The 26344-nt window shown below is 43.5% G+C and overlaps 2 protein-coding genes across 18 annotated transcripts in view; both read left to right on the top strand.

Moving 5' to 3' along the window:
* lmo7a (LIM domain 7a) overlaps positions 1-26344 on the top strand; it is a 55163-nt gene that overhangs the window by 11248 nt on the left and 17571 nt on the right. For 15 of the 17 annotated variants that reach the window (XM_030428131.1, XM_030428126.1, XM_030428121.1 and 12 more), the window contains 8 exons: positions 160-229; positions 6533-6639; positions 15648-15678; positions 17796-17909; positions 18849-19071; positions 19757-20006; positions 24835-24864; positions 25633-25747. In XM_030428131.1, coding sequence (XP_030283991.1) covers positions 160-229; positions 6533-6639; positions 15648-15678; positions 17796-17909; positions 18849-19071; positions 19757-20006; positions 24835-24864; positions 25633-25747 — 940 coding nt within the window. Of the gene's footprint in view, positions 1-159; positions 230-6532; positions 6640-11303; positions 11543-15647; positions 15679-17795; positions 17910-18848; positions 19072-19756; positions 20007-24834; positions 24865-25632; positions 25748-26344 lie in introns of those variants that run through there. The other 2 variants (XM_030428122.1, XM_030428134.1) reach the window with 2 other exon arrangements.
* LOC115587958 (LIM domain only protein 7-like) lies at positions 20564-23696 on the top strand. The gene is made up of 3 exons (XM_030428136.1): positions 20564-21283; positions 21655-21801; positions 22231-23696. The coding sequence occupies exons 1-3, from the start codon at positions 20985-20987 to the stop codon at positions 23033-23035; spliced, it is 1251 nt and encodes a 416-aa protein (XP_030283996.1). The 5' UTR covers positions 20564-20984; the 3' UTR covers positions 23036-23696.

Here is a 26344-nt window from a genome sequence, read left to right on the forward strand (position 1 = left end):
GTGGCCACCATTAAACAAAGTCGTAAACACACAACACGGAGACTTTGCAACACTTTTTGTTCGCTCGTCGCCAGTCGGGCCTGTCTAGCCAATGCCCAAGTGCTTTCACTTGCCCCCTGCCTCTCCCTGATGTTCTCTCTCTCTTTCTGTTGCTCACAGTCTGATCAACAAGATCAAGCCTGGAACCATCAGGAGGGTAAACAGGCTGCCCACACCTATCGCTGGACTGGTAAGTCTCTGTCTCTTTTTATTCAGCCACAATGTGAGACTAGATGTTGCATATTCATTTGGTTTAAAGACATATTGACACATAGCCTCAGCAGCTTATCTTTCATTATACACAGTTTATCTCTAGTTACTACTCGTTACTATCTCTACTGTTTGTTTCTTGTTAGGGTCAGTTTCTGTAGTCAAGGGAATGCTATCAGATGTGAGGGGAAGCAGTGCGAGGTGCAGCAGCAGCCGTCGAGCTGACTGGTGACAGGTCTGAAGCTCGGCTGCCGTCGAGAGAGAGGTGTTTGCCTCAGTGGCTTGTCGCTCCTCATATCCATCCACACTAATAAGCTCAGTGAACATGGAGCTGCTTGAAAGGCCACTGGCCGCATTTGAGTGCACCCTAAATATGATGTCTGCCATGCTTGAGGCTGCGTTCAATCAAGATCGTCCTAGACAAAAAGTCTTTGTGCCAGCATGATAATTACATTTTCGATTGAGTGACAGGAGGTCAGAGGGGGCAGCATTTGGTTTACGTAATAATTTGTTATTGCATCAGTGTGTCGTCATCTTTTCACCTTTTCAATCCCAGCAACGTCTTCAAATTTAGGCATCTCGTGGCAGAGGCCTTTTGAGCCAGTTCAAATGAATGTTTTGGGAGTGTCTGCACACAAGTGCTCTGGAAGTAGAGGGTTGAAAACCCTACCTTAAACCCATCCCTCACAAAGTGCTCTCTTGTGGGAGTAATTGAGTCCAGCTGTCTGGAGGAATTACAGAGAACCCCAACCCTAACCCAGGCCAGTCTGAGTGTACGTCGGTGGGCTCAGTAACGCTCAACATGTTTGGCAAGACAATGACAGTTTGTTGTAGAAGAAACAGACTGGCTCTCAGGCTGGACGTAAACAGTAAACACAGTATTTGCAGTAACAAACACTGTACCAACATACGTGTGTTATGACATAAATAACATTCCCACTCAGTTTGTTTTGGACTGTTGGTGATATAACTGGCGGGGCACCTGCTGAGGTAATGAGGTAAAGTAACTCCTCCATCAGTAGCACTGGCGTGGTATTTACGAGACTTGGAAACAAACCTGAAACCACCTGATCATAAATTCTCCAGCAAATGTAAAGGCTCCTGGTCAGCCCGCGGCGATCAGCTACTGCCAACCACATGGAGGAGAGCAGAGAGCTCTCTAAACAAACATGACTCACTCTCACTGTGCTGTGAGGATAACTCTCCCCCCCAAAGTAGTCAAGTAGTGTTGTTAAGATTGCTCAGCCCTCTATCTCTAATCCCTATAAATAGTTACAGGTCTGCTCCTTAAATGTTGGAATTAAGTGTTTAAAAGCTTGGTGAAATTATTCAAGCATTAAAGGGACAGTTCACCCCAAAATCAAAAACACAGATTTGTGCAATTTATCCAGCTAGATTGTTTTGGTGTGAGTTCTCGAGTTTTGGGGATATCGGACATAGAGATGTCTGCCTGCTCACGGATATAATGAAATAATACATTTTATAAAACTCAGTTTCCACGTGCAGTAGGAAGAGTGCATTTACTTATGGATGATATGCTTGTACTTGTGACGGCACTGAATGTAAACATAAATTGTTTCCTCCTCAGCTTAGCCTCAGTTGGCTAGTGAGGTGGTTCTGGTGCTTCTGCACGGCGATACTGATAGTGTATGGCAAGAAGGCGAGGAAGGTGAGGTTAGAAGGTGAGTTTTATTGGCAAAGCTGGAATCTCAAAGATCTAAATGTGGGAAATGAAAGCATTGCAACAATAAGACAGGTGAAAGAGAATCCAAGAAAGAAACTAAGAATACAAAACCAAGAACAAACCAGACAGTGACAGCGAAACCAAAGCTGGAACCCAGAGGACACGCGAAGAGGAAATGCAGATGAACGACACCAGGAAGAAATCACACAAACTGACAAACGGAGTCCTCCAACGGTGTAGTTCCGCAGAGAGAAATTAGTTCCGGCATGAAACTGCTCACCGCGAGGTATGTGGATTATCTTGACTAACCGAGTCATGACTCCGGAAAAGAGACATCGCTGTTGAGTTAAGTGCACCACAACCTGAGTGTTACCTAGTTCCCTTAGATTTGAGAGAAGTCTGACATCTGTACTGCCGATGTTTTCGGGAAACTCAGCAACTCACACCAAAACACTCTAGATTGACAAATAGGACTACAGGTAAGAGAAAAATACGTACATTTGATTTGGAGGCAAACTGTCACTGTAATGTATATGTTCAGCTACTTGTCACCCCATAGTCATGATACTGGATACATGCTATCCATCGCCACTGAATCTTGTCGGAGAAGAAGAAACTGGAAAAAAAAAAGCTGTTCTAGAAATCTTATCTTCCCAAATGGCATGTGGAAGAGAAATAGAGTTGACAGAGAACAAGAGTAATGTTGTTGGGAAGCTTTATGTGTGTAATGTAGTGACAGTATAAGTTTAATCGCCGCTGAATGGAAGGGTCTTTTCAAACACGCCACATTAACACTCAGATATGAACATTTTCTACAATTATGGTCGTTACTGTCGTTCTTGTTTTGCTATCTGAGAGATTTCAGCACTCTAATCGATACCAGGCTTCAGCTCTGGCAGAATAAAAAGCTCAAGAAGGGAAGGAGGGTGGGAAAAAAAAGGAAATTTCTGGTTTTGTGGAATATTTAGCAACATTGGCTCCAGACCCGGGCCTAGTCTCTGGCTCCACTCATGTCCAAGGGAATGTTTCCCTTGTCAGCACACTTCCCTGCCTGTTGCTGAGCGCTCAGTGAGCTGTGGGTGTGGGTCATGGCACTCTGGTTCGGGGCTGGTTCTGCTTTTACCGGTGCTGGGCAGGAAGCCGACAATTGTGCGGTGGGGCAGCCAGCTACTTGAGCTCGGATTTCAGGCCCACTGGGTTGAATCCAGAGGGACAGAGTTAAAGATGACTCCATCGAACTCTGCCCACCGTAAATAGACTGTAATTGACATGGTGCTGGATGTTTCTGCATACACCAACTCCTTGGTGAGTTGGTGTAGCAGTGGGAGGAGATAAACAGACAGTTCCAGTGGCCCCTGAGGGTGTCTTTACTCATCTAAATGTCCGTGTAATCATCTGTGCAATGACAGGCATTTGACCATGTTTTGTTACTGTGTTTGTGTTGTACGGGGTGCATGTTTTGACTGGATCTGACTGTTGGTCCAGGACCGTCTTTTATCGGGCAAGTTTCAGTGGAGGCAACGTTTCAAGTATTCCATCTCCTCTCAGTTTATTGTCACAGGACTTGAAAATGTGTAGCCTGATATCTTAACCATAGCTTTGCTTGGTGTTTTAAGCGCTGCCGGGGGTCAGCCGAGGGTAATTGTAGCGTATGCCCTCTTCGACAAAGAATGCAGCGGGAGAAATAGAGTGACCACAACGTGTGACCGGCAGGGACGAAAAAATCAGACACATTACGAGTCAAATCTTTCCGTTTCTTGGTGTGAAATGCTTAAATCAGGGTACTCACGTCTGCATGAGAGGATTAGAGGCTGCTGGATGGGTACAGCATATTTAGCAGGATTATGTGCAGGCGCAAGTCAGCGAAACATTCCTTCAACATCATTATCTCTGCATGTTCTGGGACTGATTGTTAGGGGGGTTCCCAGTGTGTTGATAATGTTCCTTGAGGTTAAATGACATTCATACATAAGTGATATGAATTATCCTTTCTATAGGTCTTGATTACATTGGCTTAAGGTGAGTATGTGCTTCACAAGGGGAAGAACGGGGCCTTGATTTAGGAGATCCAAGGTTTTCATCTAAATTATAGCAATAACAGCGAGTGGTCTTTATGGCCTGAATTCTTGCAGGATTTAAAAAACATATCTAGAACCAGACTGATAAACCACTGGGGCAAGTATATCCGGTAAATATCAGCGTAATTGATGATCAATAAGCAATAAGAAATGACTGTACAGAAATGCCAAATCTTATGTCACTGATGCATAGTTTGTCCACCAGAGAGCACTGACCAGCTCATTGATCAACTACTTAATATTCTGCTCAGTATATCCGTGTTGTCTTCACAATTCTTTTTCTATGTGACATGTAAGAAAAAAAAAAGTTTAGGCTAACATATTGTTATCAAGTTTTATACCCCAAACTGTAGCAATTAGGCCTAAGTGATATGGCCTTAAAATAATATTGCAATATTTTAAGGCTATATCGTGACCCAGGATATATCTCGATATTTTGAAATCACCTCAACAGGACTTCATAAATGTTAGGACTGGGTGACAAAATCATATACCACAATATTTAATACCAAATACTTGAATTAATATTTTAGAGATTACTGCTGGTAGCATACTTTCACAAAAATATTGACATAATTACATTTTTTAGAAACAGTCTTTGGGTATGTTGATATAATTAGTAAGAATGGAAAGGGAAGTATTAGAATAAGTAGAACTGTCTGGTAACTGATGACATCACTTTACTTTAATGCAGGGTGAGGGTACAGTAAGTAACGGTAAGCTAATCATGAGGTAACCTCTTAGTTATTCCTCGGTATGCCGTAGCACTATATTTGAGGGACGATATAAAGAGTAATTATTTATTCGGTAAGGAGTAATTAATGAGTTGTTACTGTTTTGCGGCACTCTGATTCACAGTCGATCTGGAAGAGCTTATGGGGAAAGTTGATATTTCAATTCACATATACCTATGAATTAATCATTACCTCATGATTCATTAATGTAGTATCTCTATTCTCAGTAACTCTTTATTATCTACAAGTTAGTCCTCTGATCAGAGATAGAGTTACAAACTGCAATTTATTAGTCATTAGATTGTTGCACACTCTTTCATAGTAAATACTCACATTTTTGTGTGTCATATTGTAGATTTTTCTATAGAAGAATAGAACAATCAAATCCTTAGGAGTCTCTTTACTTGTTAGTTGCTTGTAATTCCATTCATGCTATCTTGTCAGCCAACATGTTGAGGTGAGGCGAGCTAGGCAAGCTGTCATGTATCTTTTGTTGTTCCTCACTGTACATGCTGTTCACACAAACTAATAAATTAAGTGTCACTGAAAAATTTACATGAGAACAATGTGATAAAGCTTACCATTCGAAAACCACGTAATTAACTTGGTTACTCAGTACTAATCTAAAGCAATCAGGAAAATGACATTATGTCTGTTACCAAGACTAAAGCTAAAGAAGTCTTTTCTGTGTTGTGTATATCATAAACAGTCGCCCAATCACCTGGGGTGGGGGTGGTCCTGGGCCTGCAGGGGTCCACAGTGACCTTTAGGGCCCAGCAATGTGCCGTCAAGGGACAAACTAAGCTGTTAGCAAGGGCTTCCTGCTCAGAGAGGTCAGCTCTCTCCTTACATTTGCTAATAAGCATGTTGCCATTTAAATATAGAACAGGCTACCCCTTAATTATTCCTGCCCATGTTGAAACCATGTGTCATTACATGAAACCCTCTTAAGCAGAACTGTCCCAATGGGAAGTACAGACTTACAAACAAGACACTTGGGATTACAACTGGAAAAGTCATAACTCCCTCAAAGGATCGGTGTCCGTGTGGTTGAAGATTTGCTTGAAATGTGTGTGTATTCATAGAGCAAAATGTCTTTTTTTTTCTATCCTGGATTACACTCACACATCTGTGAAAATCATGTTCACACACTTTATGCAATATAAAATGATTGACATAGTTTAGGAGGAGAAGCCGTTCTTCCACTCCCGTGTCTTTTTGCTCGAGGAAAAATATTTGTCAGTTTCTGTCACCCGACCTCATGTTTCATAGCAACCCACTGTCTCCAAAATACTCCACCGCCCCACACATTTCGCAGGTATTCATGAGGAAAGGGCTTGGCAGGCAGGGGAGGGGACAGTTTCAGGGTGTGAGAAGGAGAACGCGGCAGACGTTGTTTCCCAGTGTGTGTGTGTGCGTGCGTGTGTCACTTTTGCACTCGCATGGCCGGTTGGGTTGGACTTGTGCACAGCTCTGATGTCATCCTTCCTGGTTTTGGTTTTGTCCCCACCCTAGCCCAGCCCACAGGTAGTTTTGCTGCTGTCAGTCAGCTCCTGTCACGCAGCCTCTCCCCCCCCCTCAGCGTGTGTGTGTTTGTGTGTGTCCTGCACCGGGTCGCTTCTTATTTGCTACACACACGCTCCTCCCCGGGCCGTCTCTGTTCTCTGCTGATATGAACTTTGGAAGCAATGAGTTGTAGGCTGTGTCCCTGCCAGAGAATTCTTCAGTGATTATTCTTTGCCTCTGAAGGTGGACAGCCCTCATCTTCTGCTTTGTTCTCTGTCCAGGACAACCTTAACGTCTTCCTCAAGGCCTGCGGGAAGCTTGGACTAAAGGAAGCGCAGCTCTTTCACCCCGGAGATCTGCAGGACTTATCTACAAGAGTTACAGTCAAGTAAGTTATGATCTTGCGAGCTTTGTAAAAGATTGGTGCTACTGTGACATTTTGTTACCATTCACAGAGTTGAGGAGGCTCCAACTTGTGTTTTTCGACTGTTCCTTGAATGGATGAAAGAATGAATACTCAGCTTCTTTTATGGTCCCATTACTGTGCCCGGAGAGGATGAACGTTTAGTATCACTTTGACACTTTACAGTGTTTCCGACCGCGTGTCTCCTCATGTGAGGCATGAATCAAGCTGCATTTAAAACAGGTCAGCGCTATTTTCAGTGTGTGTCTATTCTTGTATTAGTAAGCACATGTGTGAGGAGAGCTTTACGTGTTTCTTTAAATGATGATGGAGGGAACAAGTGATGAAACCATAGAGACAAGAAGAATGTGCTCATTTCCTCTTGGTGCAGGTTGAGCGTATCATGACCTCAGTCTAAATGTTAGACATGAAAGTACATGTTTACTGTCAGTTACAGGTTAAACAACTCAATTAAAGAAATGTTTTTCTCATTCCGTCTGACAGAGCTTTAAAGACACCGCCGCAGTGTTTATTATTTCTCAGTTTCAGACGGTTGCGTGCGGGGCAGAAGATGTTTGCGGTATGTTGAACAACCTGTTCAGTTTTTACACAGGTGTGTCTTCAGGCGGGAGTGAGCACAGTCCACCCACTGTGACACTCTGCGTGGCTGTACAGCACTGCTGTGCAAGCACAAACGAAAGTGCTTCAGCAGCAGTCCCTGCAGGTGGTTCAACTTGAAGTAGAAAGGCCCTCAGTGGCATACACTTGAGTTTAGGCGATTTGATAAGTCTTTCTTTATCATAGCGTTGCCGCAACCTCCAATACCGTTTTCCCACGATCCACCCAAGACTCTGTCATTCTTCCGTAACGTTGACAGTGGCGTCGAAACCACAGCCGTCATAAACACACATACAGAGACAGATCCACTGCGCACATAGAAATATGAACTCTAAATAAACACATCTGCCTGCCTTTTATCGGGACACACCCTTTCCCGACAGGAGGAGTTAATGCTGCTGAGAGATACGGGGATGTCATTCATTTAATGTCTGAGTCAGTGTCATAAATGTAGAGATAATTCTTTCATGGACCTTACACACCATGCGTTATCAGACATTTTACCTACTGCATAACCATTTCCCACAATATTGGCGCCCATATGTATGCAGTGAAAGCTGGCATGTTATGAACACCAATTTAGAACCTTATTACAAAAAATATATCATATTCATGGCTGCATTCAAGGGATTTTTGAAATTCTGTTTTTATTTTCCCCCGGATCAAATCTCAGTGAGTGTGCTGTGGCTCAGCTCCTTGACACCATGTCAGCTTGTGTGCGGGGGTTTTGGCCAGAGGGGGCTCGCTATCCTATTTTTAGGATCTGGGGTCAGTTTGACAGGCAGGATTGATTGGAATGGTATCAGTACTCAGAGGAAGAGCTTTTAATAGTGTGTTGTCTCCTCCCAGTACATTCCCACCTTCCATGTGGTCGTCAGAGTACACCTGTGTGTGTGTTTGTGCACATGTGAAAGTTGGAGTGTGGTTTGTGCTTCCGTTTGTGGTTGGGTGACACTGTATCTCATAAGGAATCTGTTCAGAATAAGGGTGAGAAAGAGAAATACTTCACAGTTTTGGATTGCCGCTGTCGCTTCCCTCAAACATGCTCAAAAAGTTTCAGGTTCTCAGTTTTTCAGATGAACCTGCAGCTGCTCTGACTGCTCCAGCCGAAGTCTTTGTTCACTAGTCAGTCTGGATGAATTGTACACAGGGAATTTCTTCTTCAAGCTGTCTCTCACAGTCACTCCTTTAAGTGCAGCATATTTTCATTGGGTTGTGATTTTATGTGAGATGGAGAAATCTTGAGGTATTTGTGTTTGTGGGCACAATTATATGGTTCTCCAGCTGCAGTATATTTAACTTGCACAGAGAAAGATGGCACACAGAGAGTAACATGAGGAGATAATCCCAAACAAGGCTGCAGACAAGCGGCGAACCAATAGGTTTTATTCCACTGTTGCTTATCAGAGCCTATAGGCAAATGAGCCACGGAGAGTGTAGCACAGAGAGAAAGAGAGAGAGAGAGAGAGAGAAAGTTGTCCATCAGCTGTCTTTTCCCCTGGTGTGTGTGCGTGTGTGTGTGTCCAACCTCCACTCCCTTAAACCCAGTCTGACAGGTGCTCTACTCAGCTTCTCTGATGTCTGTTTCAGCAGCAGAGCGGGTGATATCCTGTTGGCGCTCTATGTTCCCTGCCGCCTCATGTTTTGATTAGAAAAAACCCTCAACTAATACATAGAGGAATCAACTTTTGTTTTTTGTATGTTTTATTTTCTTTTAATTTTAATTCATTTTAGCCTTTCAGTTCATTCGATTTTGCGTCTACTTTTCTGTTGTTTAGATTTATGGAGAAAGTTAAAGTTACACACTCACAGTGTAACTTTAACTGTTGTAATTGTCTGATGTCCACTAGAGCTACAACAATTAGTCGATTCATAGATTTGTCCATCAACAGAAATTTTGTTGCCAAGTATTTTGGTAATCGACGAGTCTATCCAGTCATTTGTCTAGCAAATATGACAAACGTTTTCTGACAAGACATTCCAAGAGACTGTATCACCTTGGATTTGGAAATTGTGATGAACAGCTTTTTAAAAAAATTTGGACGAGGCCAAACAGTTGATGGATTAATCAATGAAAAAATAAAGATCTGTAGCAGCCACAATCTGCATTTAATACTATAAAATGTGATCCAAAGTGATATTTAAGTACTGATTCAACCATAATGCACTGGAAAGTAAATCTCTGGTCGACCTCAGGGTTTACTCATTGATAGTTTGTTCTTTAATAAAAGTTATTGGCAAGGCCAGTATCTATCTTTTGGCGAGGATCCGGAGTCAGATATTGGCTGAAGCGACGTGTACTCGGAGCACAGTTTAATTCATATTCATCTGCGTTGTCACGGCAGCCATAAAAGATTATCGGTTTTCTTTTTTGACCTTTGAGCTTTGCAGTTCCTATTGTCTCTGCCGTCACACCACCTGCAGTCTACACTGCTGTATTGCTCTGTGTTGTGAAACTGTGCTTCCTGATAAAGATGTTTGTCAGTTGCAAACACATTTAATAACAAAACTTTCAAATGGCATGATAAAATGTTGTTATAGGCTGATTAGAGAAGACAGTGTGCTACTGAGTGACATACTCTGGAAGATTTTCTCATCATCCACATGATAATATTAAAGTCTGGTCAGAGGTGTAACACTGACCAAAGCTAATGTGATTCATCATTGCCTACGGTTCACTGGCTGCTTAAGACCATATCACTGTCAGACCAACAGCTGCCCAGGAAATGAGGGAATTCGAGTGCTGCAGATGAGTCATGGCATCTGAAAGTGCTCTTTTTAACTCCAGCCACTTCCTCTAGCCCCTTCACTGCCATGTGGAAATTCACCAGCGTGGAGTCAAAGTTGGACTCAGACCACAACTCTGAGCTGACATAAAAGGAAAAAAAGCTGGAATAAGCCGGGTTTTTCCTAATGACACTTAATGTCATCTGATTACTTTACACTTGACCACTATGAATGTTTTAACAAGTGTCATTTGTCACAGAGCTGCTGAAACATCTGGCTCAGAGGGGGTAAAATCGGAGTGTGTGGAACCAACACTGTGCACTCATTATATACTGTAACAGCAAATCAGCTGATTTGCTGTAAAGACTTAGGGACCCTTGTGCTTATTCATCAAGTGACTGAACCTCAAATTTACCCTCCTCATGTATATCACAGTATGTTTAAAGAGGGATGAAATGTCTGATTTGGATGTGTTAAAACTGAGATGCTTTAGAGGACAAACCATGACAAATGCTTTGAAGTAACTACATTTACCAAAGTGTGTCTGAGTCCAGCTTTTGCGCTGTGACCTCCTATAGCTGACAAAACAAATCCCCCGCTGAGAGAGGTCCAAAGTCTCACTCGTTGGCGCCGTTTCATCAAGCAAATTATTGACGAGGGTTGACTGCTGTCCAAACCCAAAAAGGGAAACTGCAAGAGATCGGCATGTACATCAAAATGCATTGACCTTTGAGGAATGTTAGTGACCCTTTCCAAACAATAGATACAGAGGAGTGGCGGCTGTGTAATGTGATTGCAGGATTTGGATTATGCAATGGCATCCCTGGCTGTAGATCAAACCAAATGTTTGAACTACCTGAAGGAATGTGTTGTTTCCCGGACAAATTTGGATGGACTACACAGCTCGTTATCAGAATTTATTCAACGCCAACATATATCGTACCTCATGCCAAGTATGTGCCTCTGTTTATGTATGTTCAAAACTCGCTGTGGCAAGTTCCTGTGAAGTCCATAATGCAAAGACAAACGAAGTGCCCTGTTTGTTAGTACTTCGGGTGTGGTTCACTGAGCTGGCACTTCACGCTCTGGTTTCATGGTTTAATATATGGCACTGCCGTCACTTCGAGTCGTAGTGTTGTGTCAACGGTGGCCTCAGATTGTGAAACCAAACGAGCGATGATGGTGAAAGGCCAATAAAGTTTCTACACCATGGACACAGCCCCGGCTGTAAAAAGGCCAACACAAGGGTTATATTTGTGCTGCGCAGTTGACTTGGAGAGAGAAATGCCAGCCTCACCCTGTTCCCTGGCTCACAGAGGCTGCAGTGTCTCTGATAAGTACGACATAATGATGCCCGACACCGTCTCACCCGCAGCTGATTCCTCTATTCACACCCTTCCCTGCATTTTTCAGCACTCCTGACGCATGATGGCATCCGGGTGTGTCGTTGAATTCAAGTGATTTTATTGGAATGAAAGAACACAGGTGAAGGTTGTAACAGGTGCTGTTGAATGCTGCAGCACAGGTGATCTTCATCGCACAGGTATGCCTCTGAACGCACATGCACACCCATCAATTTAAGCCTTTGGTGCTAGCGTTGTTTGTCTTTTTGATGTCATTGTCTCAGAGAAGCAGAGCTGCCTCGATGTTGTTGGTGGCTGCACGTTGGATTGAGACATCTGGTCTCATGTCCATGTACACATGTACAGCCTCAGCCTGTAGATTTTTGTCTTGTCGGAGATCTAAATCCATTTTTGTCGCAGCACAGGGAAGCAATATACTGAATTGGAGAGATCATTGACTTTGGCCCAGGTTAAGAATTTGTTTCTCTAACATTTGAATGGTGGCTTATGTTCCTTCAGTTATGTGTTTCTTTTTGTCTCTGGCTTGTATTGGCAGAACACACTCTTCTACTCCTTCAAGTCAAATAAGATTAGTTTGATGTTTTGTCTAGGCCTGTCAAAGTTATTAAATTATTGCCTGATGGCAATTATTTGAGCTGACCATGATCATTTATCATTTATCATTTTTTCTGTTTACCTGTGAAAAACTGTTCCCTATTTTAATGGTGTCATCTCGTTGCGCAGCAACGTGGAGCATCAACACCACCAACTGTTTATCTTGGAGCACTTAACTTCTAATATTTGCATAGTAACTTTTGCCTTTTCGTTCACTGACTATTTGTGAATCCAGATCAAATGTGTGCTCCATGCGAGTGGAGACCTTTTTAATGTTACAAGAAACAAAGTTGATTGGATGTGGTTCCATCCGCTGGTTGAGGCAAATAAACTGTCAAGCTCAGCAAAAGGCTCCAATGTTGGGAAAAAAAAAGTGGGAAAAGGGAGCCTGGCTGTCTAGACCTTACTACAGAGAAAGACTATTAAATGGTCAATTGCAATTATTTGTATGATGCTTAATCTTCTTCTTCATCTCAACTAGAATTTCGTTATCATAACAGCCCTAGTTCTGCACAAAGCTCTGTCACAATTTGACTTGATAGAACTCAGAGTAATAAAATGTGTTGGTAAGAAACCTGTTTTCATATCAAGTTATATTATAAATCGTGGTGGGTTTTTTTGAGTCATTGATTGATCATGTAGCCGTTGTGTGGTATAAGGTACCTGTATTGCAGTGAGTAGCATGCACAAAGTGGCTGTAGTTTTAAGAGAAGAAGGATGTGCCCAGCCGGTGGAGGCTGTCTTGGTTGTCTCTCACGCTTTGACCTCAACACTTCAAGAGAGTGGTGATGTGGAAGCCTGTGTGGGAATGAAGAGGTTGAAACTTAAAGCTGAAATGACTCGCTGGGGGAAGTGATGAGAGGGTGCTGTTCATTTGTCAAGCTTGAGGGTTTCCTGTCAGATTACTAGTTAGCATGAATACATTGTCTGAGAGGGGTGAGACATTTTTAAAGACCCTGAACTGTCAGACTTCCACTGGAACTATTTTTCTTGTAACATAGGAACCAACCCCCTAGGAGATGTAACAAAAGATTATCACATCTTCACAGGCAAAAAAGATAAGGACTGGATTTCTGGCTGTATTTAACACGAATGTGCGCTACAGAATACTGCCTTCCTTGCTCGCATGTGTGCAGAATACACAAACACAAATGGCTCTCTCCTTCTCGGCGCATTAAACACAGAAAACCCAGTGTGATTATTTTAACTGGTCATACTGCTTCACAGAGGCTATTCCCAGCCAGTACTCTCTGTCTTTTTCATGTGTGACATTGTGTTGACGATTTTGCTCAGTCATATGAACGCTCAGCTGATTTTATCAGACTGCAGCACAGTCCTAAGGCTCTGGAGGCCTGAAAATACCCCTTATATATTTTTTTCCCCCCTCTTTTCAGCTATTACCACTAGCCATAAATGAGCATTACGAGAAGCTGTGTGGTTGTAGTTTTGGTACACAGCTCCCTTCTTTTCTGGACCCGACCAGCACTGTTATAATCTTAGACTTTGTGACTGTGTTCCAAACCACACAAGAGAGGGCATTTTTTCACCCGCCTCTTTTATTGGGCCTATAAATTTGCAGTATGCTCAATTGGTAAACGTCCATTTAAGTTTTTGCCGTTGGCAAGTTAGCTTGCTGGAAGCCTCGGGTGTGAGATGACGCAGACTGGTGAGAAAGTTGATCTGCTTTCCATCCAGTTAAATGTTGTCAGCAGTGGAAGAAGGACTGAGATCCTTTACTGAAGTAAAGTACTAGTGCAGCAATGTAAACATGCACCAGTACAAGTGATTGTTCTACATTAAAATTTTTATCAAGGTGAAGGCGACTGCATGTGTATTTTTCTGAACCTTTGGTGAGTTTCAGCTCATTCACTGGGTTGGATCACTCTTACCGATGTCATAATGTCATATTTGTTCACAGCAAGCAGCCGTTTTCAGGAAAAAGCTCTAAAAACCCAGTGTGCACAGCTGTCGGCAGCTAACTGGTGAACATAATGGGGCATCCAGCAACTAAATCGACAAATATTTCCCTCAGGAATTGATAAAGACTAAAAAGAGAGCTATAAGCGAGTGAATTTTAGACCTACAGCAACCAGAGGGGCAGAAACATAGCTCAAAAGTAATGTTTATGTTGCTCCACAACTGCTGGAACTGTAAATACGCAGCTGTTTGCCAGCAAAAATATTACATTTAAAAGTGAATGATTTTTTCACAAACTTCACAAACTGCTCCCAAGCTGCAGGTATTGAAAGTAATAAATACTCCTTCCACTGTAAAATGGATTCTGTAAATATAGATTATTATAGATAATATAGATTAATACTGATGCTTCATTATGTAAGTAGCATTTGGGCATGACTGTTTAGTTCAGGGGCTCCAAGTGACTCACAAGATAAATCTGGTTGGTCATGCGATGAATAATGTGGTCAGAGAGAAGAAAAACAAAGTTGAGCTGCACAGATTTGACTCACTTTTGGACTAATCTTTGTTTGTTTTTGTGAAATATCAGATGATGAATCTTCGCCTCAAACAGTTACTCGAATAAAACAATCTGAGAAGTTTAGAGGCAACAGCTCATGTTGTATCTTTGCAAGATGTCAGGCGCTGAAATGTTTTGGAACCAGTGGTTTAATGGTTGCTCAATGATATATTGGACAATCAGTGCTTATGCCTTAGATTGGCCCCCATCCAATCATTGGCCCTGATTTTTCAATAACTAAAATGATGTGTTTAATTTTACCTCCTCGTTTCCTCCCCTTGAATCAAGCAACCTATATGAACCTGAACATGTGTGACTGACAGGAAGTCATCTCAGCTGTCAGTACAGTACAGGCGTCACAGGTGCATAGGTTACTTGAGTGCAGGAAGGGGCTTTAAGAAATCCAAGTGCTCCCGGGCAGAGAGGCATGTGTGACTATTGTGTTACCTCATGATAGCAGGAATGTGTTTCATGCACAGGGTATGTGAAGCAGACTATATATCTTCCCGCGTCACCGCAAAGGTTACTGTATGTACTGAAGCCGATTATCACTTTTTATTGACCACTTTAAATAGACACCACCGTCCACTGAGGTGAAAGGTACACAGTGTCCAGTGCACAAGAAAAAAAAAAAAAAGAAACACCAGGCTTGCAGCTTTGTGTGCTTTTTCACAGGAGTAGGAACAAACTGACATTTTCCTGGGAAAGGGATTTACTGACTGCAAGGTCAACTGTCGAACCCCAGAAATATGACTGAAATTCAGTTTGACCTGGGTAGCATGCGCATGGCTTTGTCGCGCCAACAGTGGAGCCTTGTTTGGTAGCGAGATGTTGAATTAGCAGCTATTAGTTTTATCATTATTTAAAATCAGACACAAACCCCCCTTTGTGTCCCTAAACTCTAACTGTTTTTACTGCTGCACCATTTTGTGATTACTGGGAAAAATAGACACTCTCTGAGGTAACACTTTACTTTATTGCTTGCAATGATTTTTTTTTTTCTTTTTCTTTCTCTGAAATGTGTGTTTGTTTTTCTCCCAGCCTTTGTGTTGTTGTGTGAGAGTGAGTGAAGGGCTGGCAGTAGTCTGGATTGTGCTCTCACTTTCCAGCTCTTTCACCGTCCAACACAGAGACCCGACAAGCATGCCCTCTGTTCGTTTTATTGTCATCTTCTCTCACACACACCCCTCTGTTTTCTGCTCTTTCTCTCACAGGCATCAAGAGACCAACAGGAGGCTGAAAAATGTGAGTGGAAAAACATGAGCTTTTCTCTAAGAACTGATATGTTGGCCTGTCGTTCAGCACTAATAAAACGTCAAACAAAATGTTGTGTCAGTTGCAGTTACAGTCCTGGTCAGGTGTCACTGGAGAATAGGATCCCTTAAAGGGAAACTCTGCTGAAGTCTGTTTACAGATGTTTGAAAATGCAAATTAGTGATACAACATTGAGGACATTTTCCCACAGGTTAATAAACTTCTGACAACACCATTACAGATCTTTTACGAGATAATGCTCAATAGAGCACCAACTTTATTCCCACACTGACCCCAACCATAGCTGACTTTTACACATAAGTTGTAAAGTAATGCTAACGTTAGGAATACGCTGGTTGTAATGTTAGCTCCTTGTCAAGGCTAGCTTGGTTTAGCACCAGCTAACAGCTTCATGTTAATATACTCAACAACAAAATACTTATGTTATGTATCTACATAACGCATTCTACGACTAAGTATTCATATTGTTCTTAGCATTATTTTACAACTTGTCTGTGAACGTCACCTAGTTGTTGGGGTCAGTGTGTAAAAAACCAATGTTAAGAACTGCGGTAATGTTAGCGTCTTGACAAGGTTAGCTTGGTTTAGCACCAGCTTACTGTTTCATGTTATTGTTTTGTGCAACAGAATACGCACTTTTATGGCTTTACTGACCGCTACAACTGTACAGTAATGCTAATGACCAATGCACATTGGTACCTATGTTAGCACCTTCACAAGGCTAGCTTGGTTTAGCACCAGCTAACTGTTTCATATTAAATTTTTGTGCAACAGAATACGCACTTTTTTGGCTTTACTGACCGCTACAACTGTAGTAGAGTTGTACAGTAATGCTAATGGTAAATGAACATTGGTAGTTATGTTAGCTCCTTGACAAGGCTAGCTTGGTTTAGCACCAGCTAACAGCTTCATGTTAATGTACTAAACAACTGAATACTTACTTTTATGTCTCCATGTTGTCCATCTGAGTATTGATGACATGCTTAGTGCACTGACCCTAAAAACCTTTGGCTGACGTTCACAGATGAGTTTGTAAAGGAACACTTATGTTAAGCGGTTATAATGTTAGTCCCTTGACTATGCTAGCTTGGCTTTGCAGCAGCTAACAAGCCTTGTGTTAGTTAATGTTAGTTACTTGCATTAGCTACATAATCTCTGACCAAACTGTCTCCAGACTCTTTAAAAACAGTTGTCCTTTAACCACTTTTGTATTAAGATGACACAAAGAAGTTGTTACAAGATTCAAGGGGGTGAAATTGGGGGATGCTAACAAGCAACAAGGGTCCACTGCCAGAGACAAACCAAGGACATTGCAATTACGTACATTTCAGCGCACCAGAACGCCGCTACGCTTATTTTTTAGATTGCTTTTTATTTGATTTATTTACGAATCTACAAAATACACTGAATGCATGTGATTCCATGTAAAAAACACTCAATTGCAACATGGTCCCAATATGTTAAAAGACAGAAACCAAACATTTAACCCAAAATGAATAAGTTACTCTCAGACTACATTTAGATATATATTAAGGGTTCGTCAGTAAGTTTCAAAAGTAGCAATTAAGTTATTGAAATACAAGATACGCATTTGAATTGCCCTTATGGGTTAGGTTTGTTTGTCCAATAGATGTCATATAAGTCATAGATTTTGTTTCATCGCGTGGCTGCTGTACACTCAAACTGCAGCAATAATAACATTCTAACTTAGATGACATAAAACCAAAGCGCTGACATGTCAATTTGAACGGTGTCATGTATAATAGGGCACCGGCATTGTTGATGTAGCAATGTTTGTGTGCTCTGGTGCAGCACATTTTACCTGTCCTGCCTATTAATGCACACACAAACAGCAGCAGAGTATTCTGGATAAGCCTGGAAAACAAGAGAGAGCATGGCACTGGGCTGATATCACCTTGTGTCAGTGTAGGGCTGCAACTATCATAACAATAACCTGCTGTAGCACTGCACAGAACATCAGTCAGGGTAAAGGAATAGCTTTAATCTAATGTGTTCTGTCTGGTCATTTATGCACATGGGGCTTGTATGGTTTGTGTATTAAACTCTGTGTGCTTTCTTCTCCTCAGGTGTTGATCACAGTCTACTGGCTGGGTAGAAGAGCTCAGTGTGACCGTTACTATGACGGACCTTACCTGAATTTTAAGGCATTCGAGGGATTATTGGGCACAGCACTATACAAGGTAAAACTCTCTAGGAGGCTATTGTGCAGTCTGCGCTGCCACAAAACAAAAGCTTAATTTTATTGTGGAAACCAGGAATAGCATGGATGAAATCCTCTTTTACAGCCACTGCCCAGTACATTTCTGTATCCTCACTGGTATGTAGACTATGTGTGGAAGGACTACTGTTAAAGGACAAGGGGCCCCGGATTGCTGCCCACTAAAACCAAAGCTACGTTAAGTCATAAATGACCTGATCCCTCGACTCAGCTATTTTAATCTTGTTTACAACGAGGCACACAATTCGCGTGGTTTGCGTGTGAAAATAGCTGCCTTTCCCGAAGAAGCCTCTGCTCGTTCTAGTGTTGAATTTGGCACTTTGCTTTCAAACAGATTTATAGGTGGTGTTGGTGTTTAGCGCCTCTATAATTCATCGGACTACAGGGATTTTCAGTAATAGCAGTTGGTTACTGCGCGTCTTGTACATTTAGCTACGATAATCCAAGCAGTGTTAGGCTGGGTTTAGTTTGTGGACGTGTATTGTCTGGCAGGATTCAGCGGATTACAGATCTGAAAATCATTTTCTTTTTAAAGTGGTGGACAAGTTTTTGCTTGTCTGCAGCCACGCTGGTTAAAGTGGCTCCGGGGGTTTGCTGACGTGTTTATGCGCAATATCATTGTCTCTTAACACAGTAAACACAGTCATCAGGGTGCTGGGATTATTTTTGTTATGACAGAGATGACTGTGAATAGAAAACATCGAGGTTATTTCATTTAAATTACAGCATGCATCCCTTATAGACATTATAGGTGTGTACGTTGACAGCAAGAATGAGAGTACAGACAGACTTCTCACTCCACCTGGGAGATCTCTCACGCACCACACACACAGTTGAGCTAAATGTTGTAATTGGCACCCTATTATCTGACTGTGTGTGTGTTTTTGTGTCTATATGAAAGGCTCTGCAGGAAACGTCGAGTCAGAAAGGCAGCAACGTCAGGGACAGCGGTTTTGACGATAGCTGGTACTCAGAGCGAGAGGAACTCCACCATCTGAGAGGAGGAGGAGGAGTAGGAGGAGGAGGCGGACACAAGAGAGACGACTCCCTTGACAGTTTGGACTCTTTGGGCTCTCGACCCCACAGCATCTCATCTGACACCACTCTTAAAGGCGGCAGCGAGGGTAGGAGTCCTTAAGTAATTTACATCCATAGTTCATAATCAGGTCTGACAAGAGCTCCTTTTTTACGTTTCTAAAGCATGTTTTCTTTTACTTTTGTGATCGTTTTTCTTGTGTTATCTGAGATGGCCTCTTACACCCTAGCAGCATATAATCAAATTCATCCATCCAGAACTTAAAATATTTGTGAAAAGATTTAAGGCATCAGAGCCAGAAAGTTGCCTCCCCTTTGTGAAAACAAATGCCTGTTGCCATCTAGTGGCAGGCTTTTGAAAGTGAATATTTTCAGTAAAAAGTCACCCGTGTGTCCAAGAGAGGAGATATTATATATCAGTGCCAAAGCCGTCGTGTAGTATGCTGTGAGGGAGGGTAGTGCTGGTCTGGATGTGTGTGTGTGTGTGTGTGTGTGTGTGTGAGTGTGTGTTTGTGTGTGTGTCCGTAAGAGAAGCCAGGAAGACATTCCACAGCCTTCCACACCGTCTTGTAAATGAGGAGGCCTCTGTTCCCCACCCTGCACCCCTCTGTTACTCCTTCAAAGTCATGTCAGAACACACAACACACTCCCCTCACTCTTTTCTCACCTCCTGTGCCCTTTTTTTTCCGCTTCATTACCCACATCAGACTTCTGCCTTCTCCTCTCTCACACCTGTTTGTCTTCCCTCCTCTCCCCGTTCTGCCTATGCTCCAGGTTGTTGCAGCGACACTGAGGCAGACTCTGGCTTCAGGATGGCCAACACCAAGGACAATGTCAGTTACCGCCGGTCGGTATCCATCACACCCAAGGCCAGTGCCCAGTATAACCAGTTCCTGCCCTCTAAAGACAAACCATCAGGCTATGTACCCGCTCCACTGAGGAAGAAGCGGGCCGAACGCAATGAGGACAGCCGGCGGAGCTGGGCCAACCCCTCAAACTCAGAGGATGAAGGCACACTCACAAGGTACTGTTTGAATACGCACTGCAGTTAACACTTTGATATGACTGAGGGTGCTCAAAATATATTTTCAATACAGTGTAACAAAGTGATTTTGAAGTGGTCATACCTAAGTCCTTGGTTTATTTTGTCTCCTCTTCTATCATTATCGGTGTTTGTGCTCCCGTTGTGTTGTCTGCGATTGGTTGATGGTGGTGTGCACTGGTGTTGTGTTTAATTTTGTTGTGGAATGACGACCGCAGTGAATCAAGGCTTTCCTCTGACTGGCAAGCAAACAGTCAGGTCTCCCAGACCACTGTCCCCGCGGCTGACCTGCAGTGGGCCTACGAGTATGACAGTGGCAGTGACTCGGACGCAGATCGTCCGGACCCCGACCTTGTTCTGGATGACCTGGCCAGCAGACGCTTCCACAGCCCCTCCCCGGCTCCTCCCACCAACTTCGCCGTGCCCGCGAGTCCCCTGGCAGCGGGAAGGGCCCCTGGGGGCAGAGGGAGCCCCTGGCCTAAGGTCACTATGACTCCCAGTGTTGTCCCTCAACAGAATGTGACCTTCCTCAGGTCAGAGAACATGAAGCAACAGTGTGACTTTGATGTGCCTGCCTGATGAGAACAAAGTAGAGCGCTTCTCTTACCCTCAGTTTGCATGGTTAATTGTAACCATGAGCGACATGTTTGGTTGTAGTATGCCGCCTCTAACAAGTCTTCAGTTTGTTGGTTTCCGTTTGGTTTGGTTTGAGATTTTAGCTGCAGCACGTCCTTATTTGCTCCTTCTGAATTTTATGAGCTTGAAAGGAGTGATTTGAGTTTGAGCTTTCCAGTTTGGTTTTGAGCTTGCACTAGGCTGCTAATCCTCGCATCATTTGATTTGAGGTGCCCGAGGTATTACGCCCCTCTTTGCGTGACTGCCATGCTGTTGTGCTGCTGAGAAGTTCCTTTGTGTGATTGGCTGTCTCTCCCGAGCAGCAGCGACATCAGCAACAGCGAAATGCAGCCCTCCAATCACAGCTCTGTGAGGGTGGACCACCTCCGGGTCGTGTCCACCGACAGCCTGTTCAGGGAGATATACGGCGACTCTGAGGATGAGGACGATGAGGTGGGCTACGCCGACCCCATCCAGGATGATCTCTACGCACGCAAGATGGGCATCAAACCTCAGCCGGCCGGCAACGAGTCTCATGACAAGTTCTTACCAAAGTTCTGGACCCCAGAGGAAGATGTACACATACAGAAGATCAAACTGGGCTCTCAGAGGAGGCCCTGGTACAAGAAGATGCAAGGCTTCAGGTGTGTGAGGGCGTTAACATCCAGCATTATATGAACTTCTTTCATACACATAATTAACATATTATCACTCAAACACATACACACAAGAGCAACATCGTGGATGGATTAAATATATTCCCCGCTTCTTGCACAATCTCTTCTTACTTTTCTACCACACACATATTATATCATATTATCATTGCATGCGTATTTACCTTTACAAATCCTTAGACTCAGTATCTGATGTTCTGTTATTCACTGCACTTCCTGCATAGATTCTCCTACTTACCTTTCTTTCTCTCTTCCCCTACCACTGCCTCCAATCTTTCCTCTTTACCCTCTCTGCTCCTCTGTCCCCTGTCCCTCCTCCACCCTGCTCTCCTTGGCCGTAGCCATAAGAAGTCGGCCTCTTCCTCAGATGATTCAGACTGTGACATCAGTCCTTGGCTCTCCTCTGCCCCCTCTCACTCCGGCACCTCCCCCTCTCACTCCCACACACACGAGGCCTCGGCTCACACCACCCTCGTTGTGGGGAAAAGGTCGATACAGCTGCATGATAGTGACAATGAAGGAATGTTTTAGAAGAGCGTCTGGATTTTATAGGATAAATATGATTGGCTCCTGTTCGTGGCTGAACTTTTGATGCTTTCTAATATACTAATGATAAAATACACTGTCAAGCTGCTGGAGGTTGCTCTAACATGCTTCATAAAGCAGTTAGCCCGCACTGACCTTAATAGAAAATAGGCTGTGTTCCAGCATTATCCTATTTTATTAAAGCATTTCCAAGTGAAAACTTTGCTTACTGGTAACACAGAGTGGTTGTAAAATCCAGATTTGTTCAACATTAGTTTGAATCAAATGGCTGCTTCATATATTTCCTCCTCCTTTTCTTGCTCTTTGATCCAGTTCACATGCATGCACTCATCTCCTCTCTGTACTTTTCTCTCCTTCTGCCCACCCTGCAGTCCTCATATCCAAGCAAACACTCTCCCACAGCTCCCAAAAATACAGCCCCCTCTGTTAGAGACCCCCCCTCTGGTGTTTGCCCCAGTGGACCCTGCCTCGGGTCCAAAACTGGTCAAATGCGAGAGGTGGCCCCTCCTGGGACGTCAAGACCCCAGGGAGCCCCCAGACCCCTTTGACTATGAGAGCATTATCCCTGATTTGGAGAATGATGACATGTTTGCCAGGCGAACCCTGGCCTTCCAGTCTAACACAGACTTGGCTATGATAAAGTCTCACCTGCCCGCCAGACGCCGTCTCTACACGTCTGAGCCACAACTCAACATCATCACTCAACGGCACGTCCACGGCAGCACCGAGGAGGACGATTATCCTGATATCGAGAAGGACGATGTGGTTTATCGTAAGGAGAAAACCCAGCAGGCTCAACAACAGCGGCCACTCTCAGGAGCCCCTGACAACTATGCCCCAATGCCCATCCCAGAGCCGTGGGCCCTGCCTCCTGATCTCAAGGCCAGACTCCTGTGCCCCCCATGTCCTCTGACCCAGGAGGCAGCAGCAAATAAACAGAATCAGGTTGAGAGGGAGACACATCCTAAAACAGATGACATGCTCGTTAGAAAATTTGGAGTTTGCTCTGAGGAGAGTCAGAGCTCACTGAGAGGCCCATCAGCCATTCAGATGCCCTCAGTGCCCTCTTCCTGCAGCGAAGGCGACCTGCAGAGAATGCAGGCGATCAGGGAGGCCAGTCGGCTGAGATATAAGAAGAGGCTTCTGGTGGAGAGGCTGGCTGCTCTGAAGTTGTAAAAGCAGATTGCTGTCCCAGTGCCTGTTGTGTTCTTCTGACTTTGTTGACTTTTTCTGCAATCCTTTGTGTTTTTATTGTTTCTGTGAAAACGTTAAGTGCCATTTCAGTCTTGGAATATTGTATAGTCTGATTGTGAAGTGGTCTAGACTGCTTATTTTGAATGGCTGGACTAAAGATCACAGTTGAGCTCTTCTTTATGAAAACTACTAGGTGCCTTCGGCATTCACCGGGTCAGTCGTGAGTATTCAACACAAACTGCAATGAAAAACCGCAACCGCCCCGAACTTTCTCTTGTTTGAATTGTTTGTTACTTCAAAATTGAATACGTCGTTATGTACAGTACGTCTTTAATGAAAGATCCTATGATATTGTCAGCATATGACCACTGATTATGGTTTTCTGCATGATGGCAATATGGTTACTTTACACATGGTATGTAAATGCTGTGTGGATGGGCAGACTGTACTGAACTCACTGCTGCTGTGTTTTTGAAGTGTGATTTTTTGAACAAATCTTTGTTTGGTACATCACGAGCACTGTTAAACAGACCCGAATTCTGCCTTATGTCTTTGGTTTTGATGCCCTATCAGACCGAGTTTGCCTGTGAATTGACAAAATATTCAAGCTTAATAAAGGAAATAAGACTCCATGACCTTGTGATGGAATGCATTGAAATGACCGTTTGTTGACCTCACCCGACACCTACAGTAACATGCACCTGACTATATACACAGTACAAAGTTGTTTTCCTCAGCACTGGGAACTTCACACTGACATGTAAAGCTCAAAGTGCAGCAGCATGAGAGTGTGGAGATATTCAAGCTTGAGTAATATCCAAACATACCGTCCTGACAGTAGGGAGCGGAACAATTAAACGTGGTCTTGTCTGTGGAGCCGACATGAAAGCCTATAGGAATTCCCCACAGCTCTGAAAGAATATGTGGACTCCATAGTAACCTGAACACAAATCTGTACCGCACTATGTTTGCACATGAACAGACACACACAAGCACAGACAAAGCAACCATTTAACCTGAGTCAAGGCCATCTGGATTTACTTCACTTCCATATGTAAAGCCATGGTTCCAGTGACATCATGTTGGAGTCCCCAGAAAGGCAGCATTGTTTAGGGAAAGATGCATGTCTGCACAACTCCCCAGCCAAATGTCAGGGAACGGAAAGGTGATACTGTGCTGTAAGCCTACTATATACACACCTTAAAGGAACAGTTCAGCAGAAAAATGTGAATTGGGTCATTATCTACTCACCCTCATGCTGAAGGAAAATAAAGTTTTGTAGTCCACAAAACATTTCTGGAGCTTCGCAACAAAGTAATATTGCAGCATTCACGTAAAAAGCCTCAAGACCTCAAATTTGAAACAACATCATTTACACCCTGCTCAAGCTGAAATCTTCAGCGTAGCTGCAAAGCTAGAAGCATTAGCTCTGAAGTGGGTGCACAAGCTTAAGTGTGCATCAAGGGTGTAAACAACGTCTATTCAAGTCAATTTCAGATGTTGGTGCGTTCAGAGACTTTCCGAACTTTATGGAACAATTTTGTGGACTAAGAAACTTCACCTTGCTTTCCATTGGCATGGGGGTGAAGGGATAATGTGTATGAAGTGAAAACCAGCAGAGTCATGTTTTAGCTGGTTGTACAAACATTTGAAGCCCATCAGCTGGGGATCAGCTGCTCTCAGTGTCATTAATTGCCTTCAAGCTCTTGACCAGGCTCGCTTTCAAAGGCCCTCCTGCAGAAATGTGACTGTGTTGTCTGTGGTTCTCTCTGGTTTCCTAGACAGCAACAAACGCAGGAGAGTACGGACGGGTGAGTTGATATGGGCTCCCAGGAATGTGGCACGTTTGCATTCGCTCTGGCCTCTTACAGTCGTACCTCGCTGCCCCCTGCTTTTGTGCTGCTGTTCTCACCCCCGAGCTGCTAAATGCTGACACACAACACAGACTTTTGTATGGCACAGCGCCAAGTTCAGGGTGATGGAGGGGAGGGGAGGGGGGTTTAGTTGCTCCACAAAGCTCTATTGACAAAGCAACAAAGTGAAAAGATGCATACAATAGCAATACGCTGGGTGCTCTAGTTAACCTGTAGTAGGTCCCAGAGAGAGTTATGACTGAGCACTGATATACTGACTGAATATGAGACACGTGTAAAACTTAACAGGTAAGCTTTTGAGCAACTTTGTTCTTCTGCATGACTGGGAGGGCTGTGATACATTTAACTAACCTGCCAAGCTTACAGTACTCTGCAGTTTTCTATGGTCTACCTGTGTGCTGTTTGTACTAACACTTGGATACAGGTTAAAGGTCTAATGCAATTTATTTTCAGCAACGGCGCAGGGTGGAATTTAATTTGACTATTTGAATTTTGCATGTTTTTTTTTATTTCCTACAGTTTATTTGACAGGATGGTAAGAGATGGTGCATGCATACTTGGAGTGGAATACATACATTTAAAATATATTTTTACTTGTTTTCCCCCTTGTGTAAAGCTTCTGCCAGGATAAGCAAGCTAACCCTCCACCCCCTCTGCCCCTGCTGCTGCCCAGGGCCTTTTTAAAAAAAACGTTTCTTTCCACAGGAGTAAATCAACAAGCGACATCCAGGCCGACTCCAGCGTCCTCCGGCAGGTTCGCTACGAAGAGCTGAAGAAGTATCGTGAGCAGATAAAGGAGACCGAGGATAAGTGGCAGGATGTGAGTACAACCGAAATACCTAACGCACACTAACGCTGGAGGCGATCTGTTTGCTCCCCACCACTCTTGTTAAATGAATCAAGACAAGCTGACTCTGGCAGGAGTATGTTTTGTTCCGGACACACAGACGTGAGAGGTGAGCAGCTGATCTGTGCGGCACTCAGGAGAGCAGGTGTTGCTGTACAGTCCTTGGCCACAGGGTGAAAAGAGAGCTGTTTAGATAGAAGCCAGAGACGGAGGCAGACGCCGATTGGTGCAGCACTGCCCTCTGGCTATGGACTGTCCTCATTTCCCAATCAGAGTGTCTGTGACAGGAAACACAACATACTGTTGATATGAAAAATATCATTAACGTGAAATGGTGTTATGATGTAAATAGGCAGATGATGTAAGACAGAGAGCCTAGAGTAAGAATGACCTAATCCTTATAATATTAACTTGGGGGATGTGTGTAATTCCTGGAAACTAGTTTTCAGAGGGCAGTGTTGCTCCGGTTCTAAACACCCCCATGATCCATCACGAGAGTTCATTCTGTTCTAGAAACATTAAGACTGATAGCATCATAACATTAAGAATAAGTTAACCACAAACATATGA

This window comes from Sparus aurata, chromosome 9 (assembly GCF_900880675.1).
Source record: "Sparus aurata chromosome 9, fSpaAur1.1, whole genome shotgun sequence".
Taxonomy (NCBI): domain Eukaryota; kingdom Metazoa; phylum Chordata; class Actinopteri; order Spariformes; family Sparidae; genus Sparus; species Sparus aurata.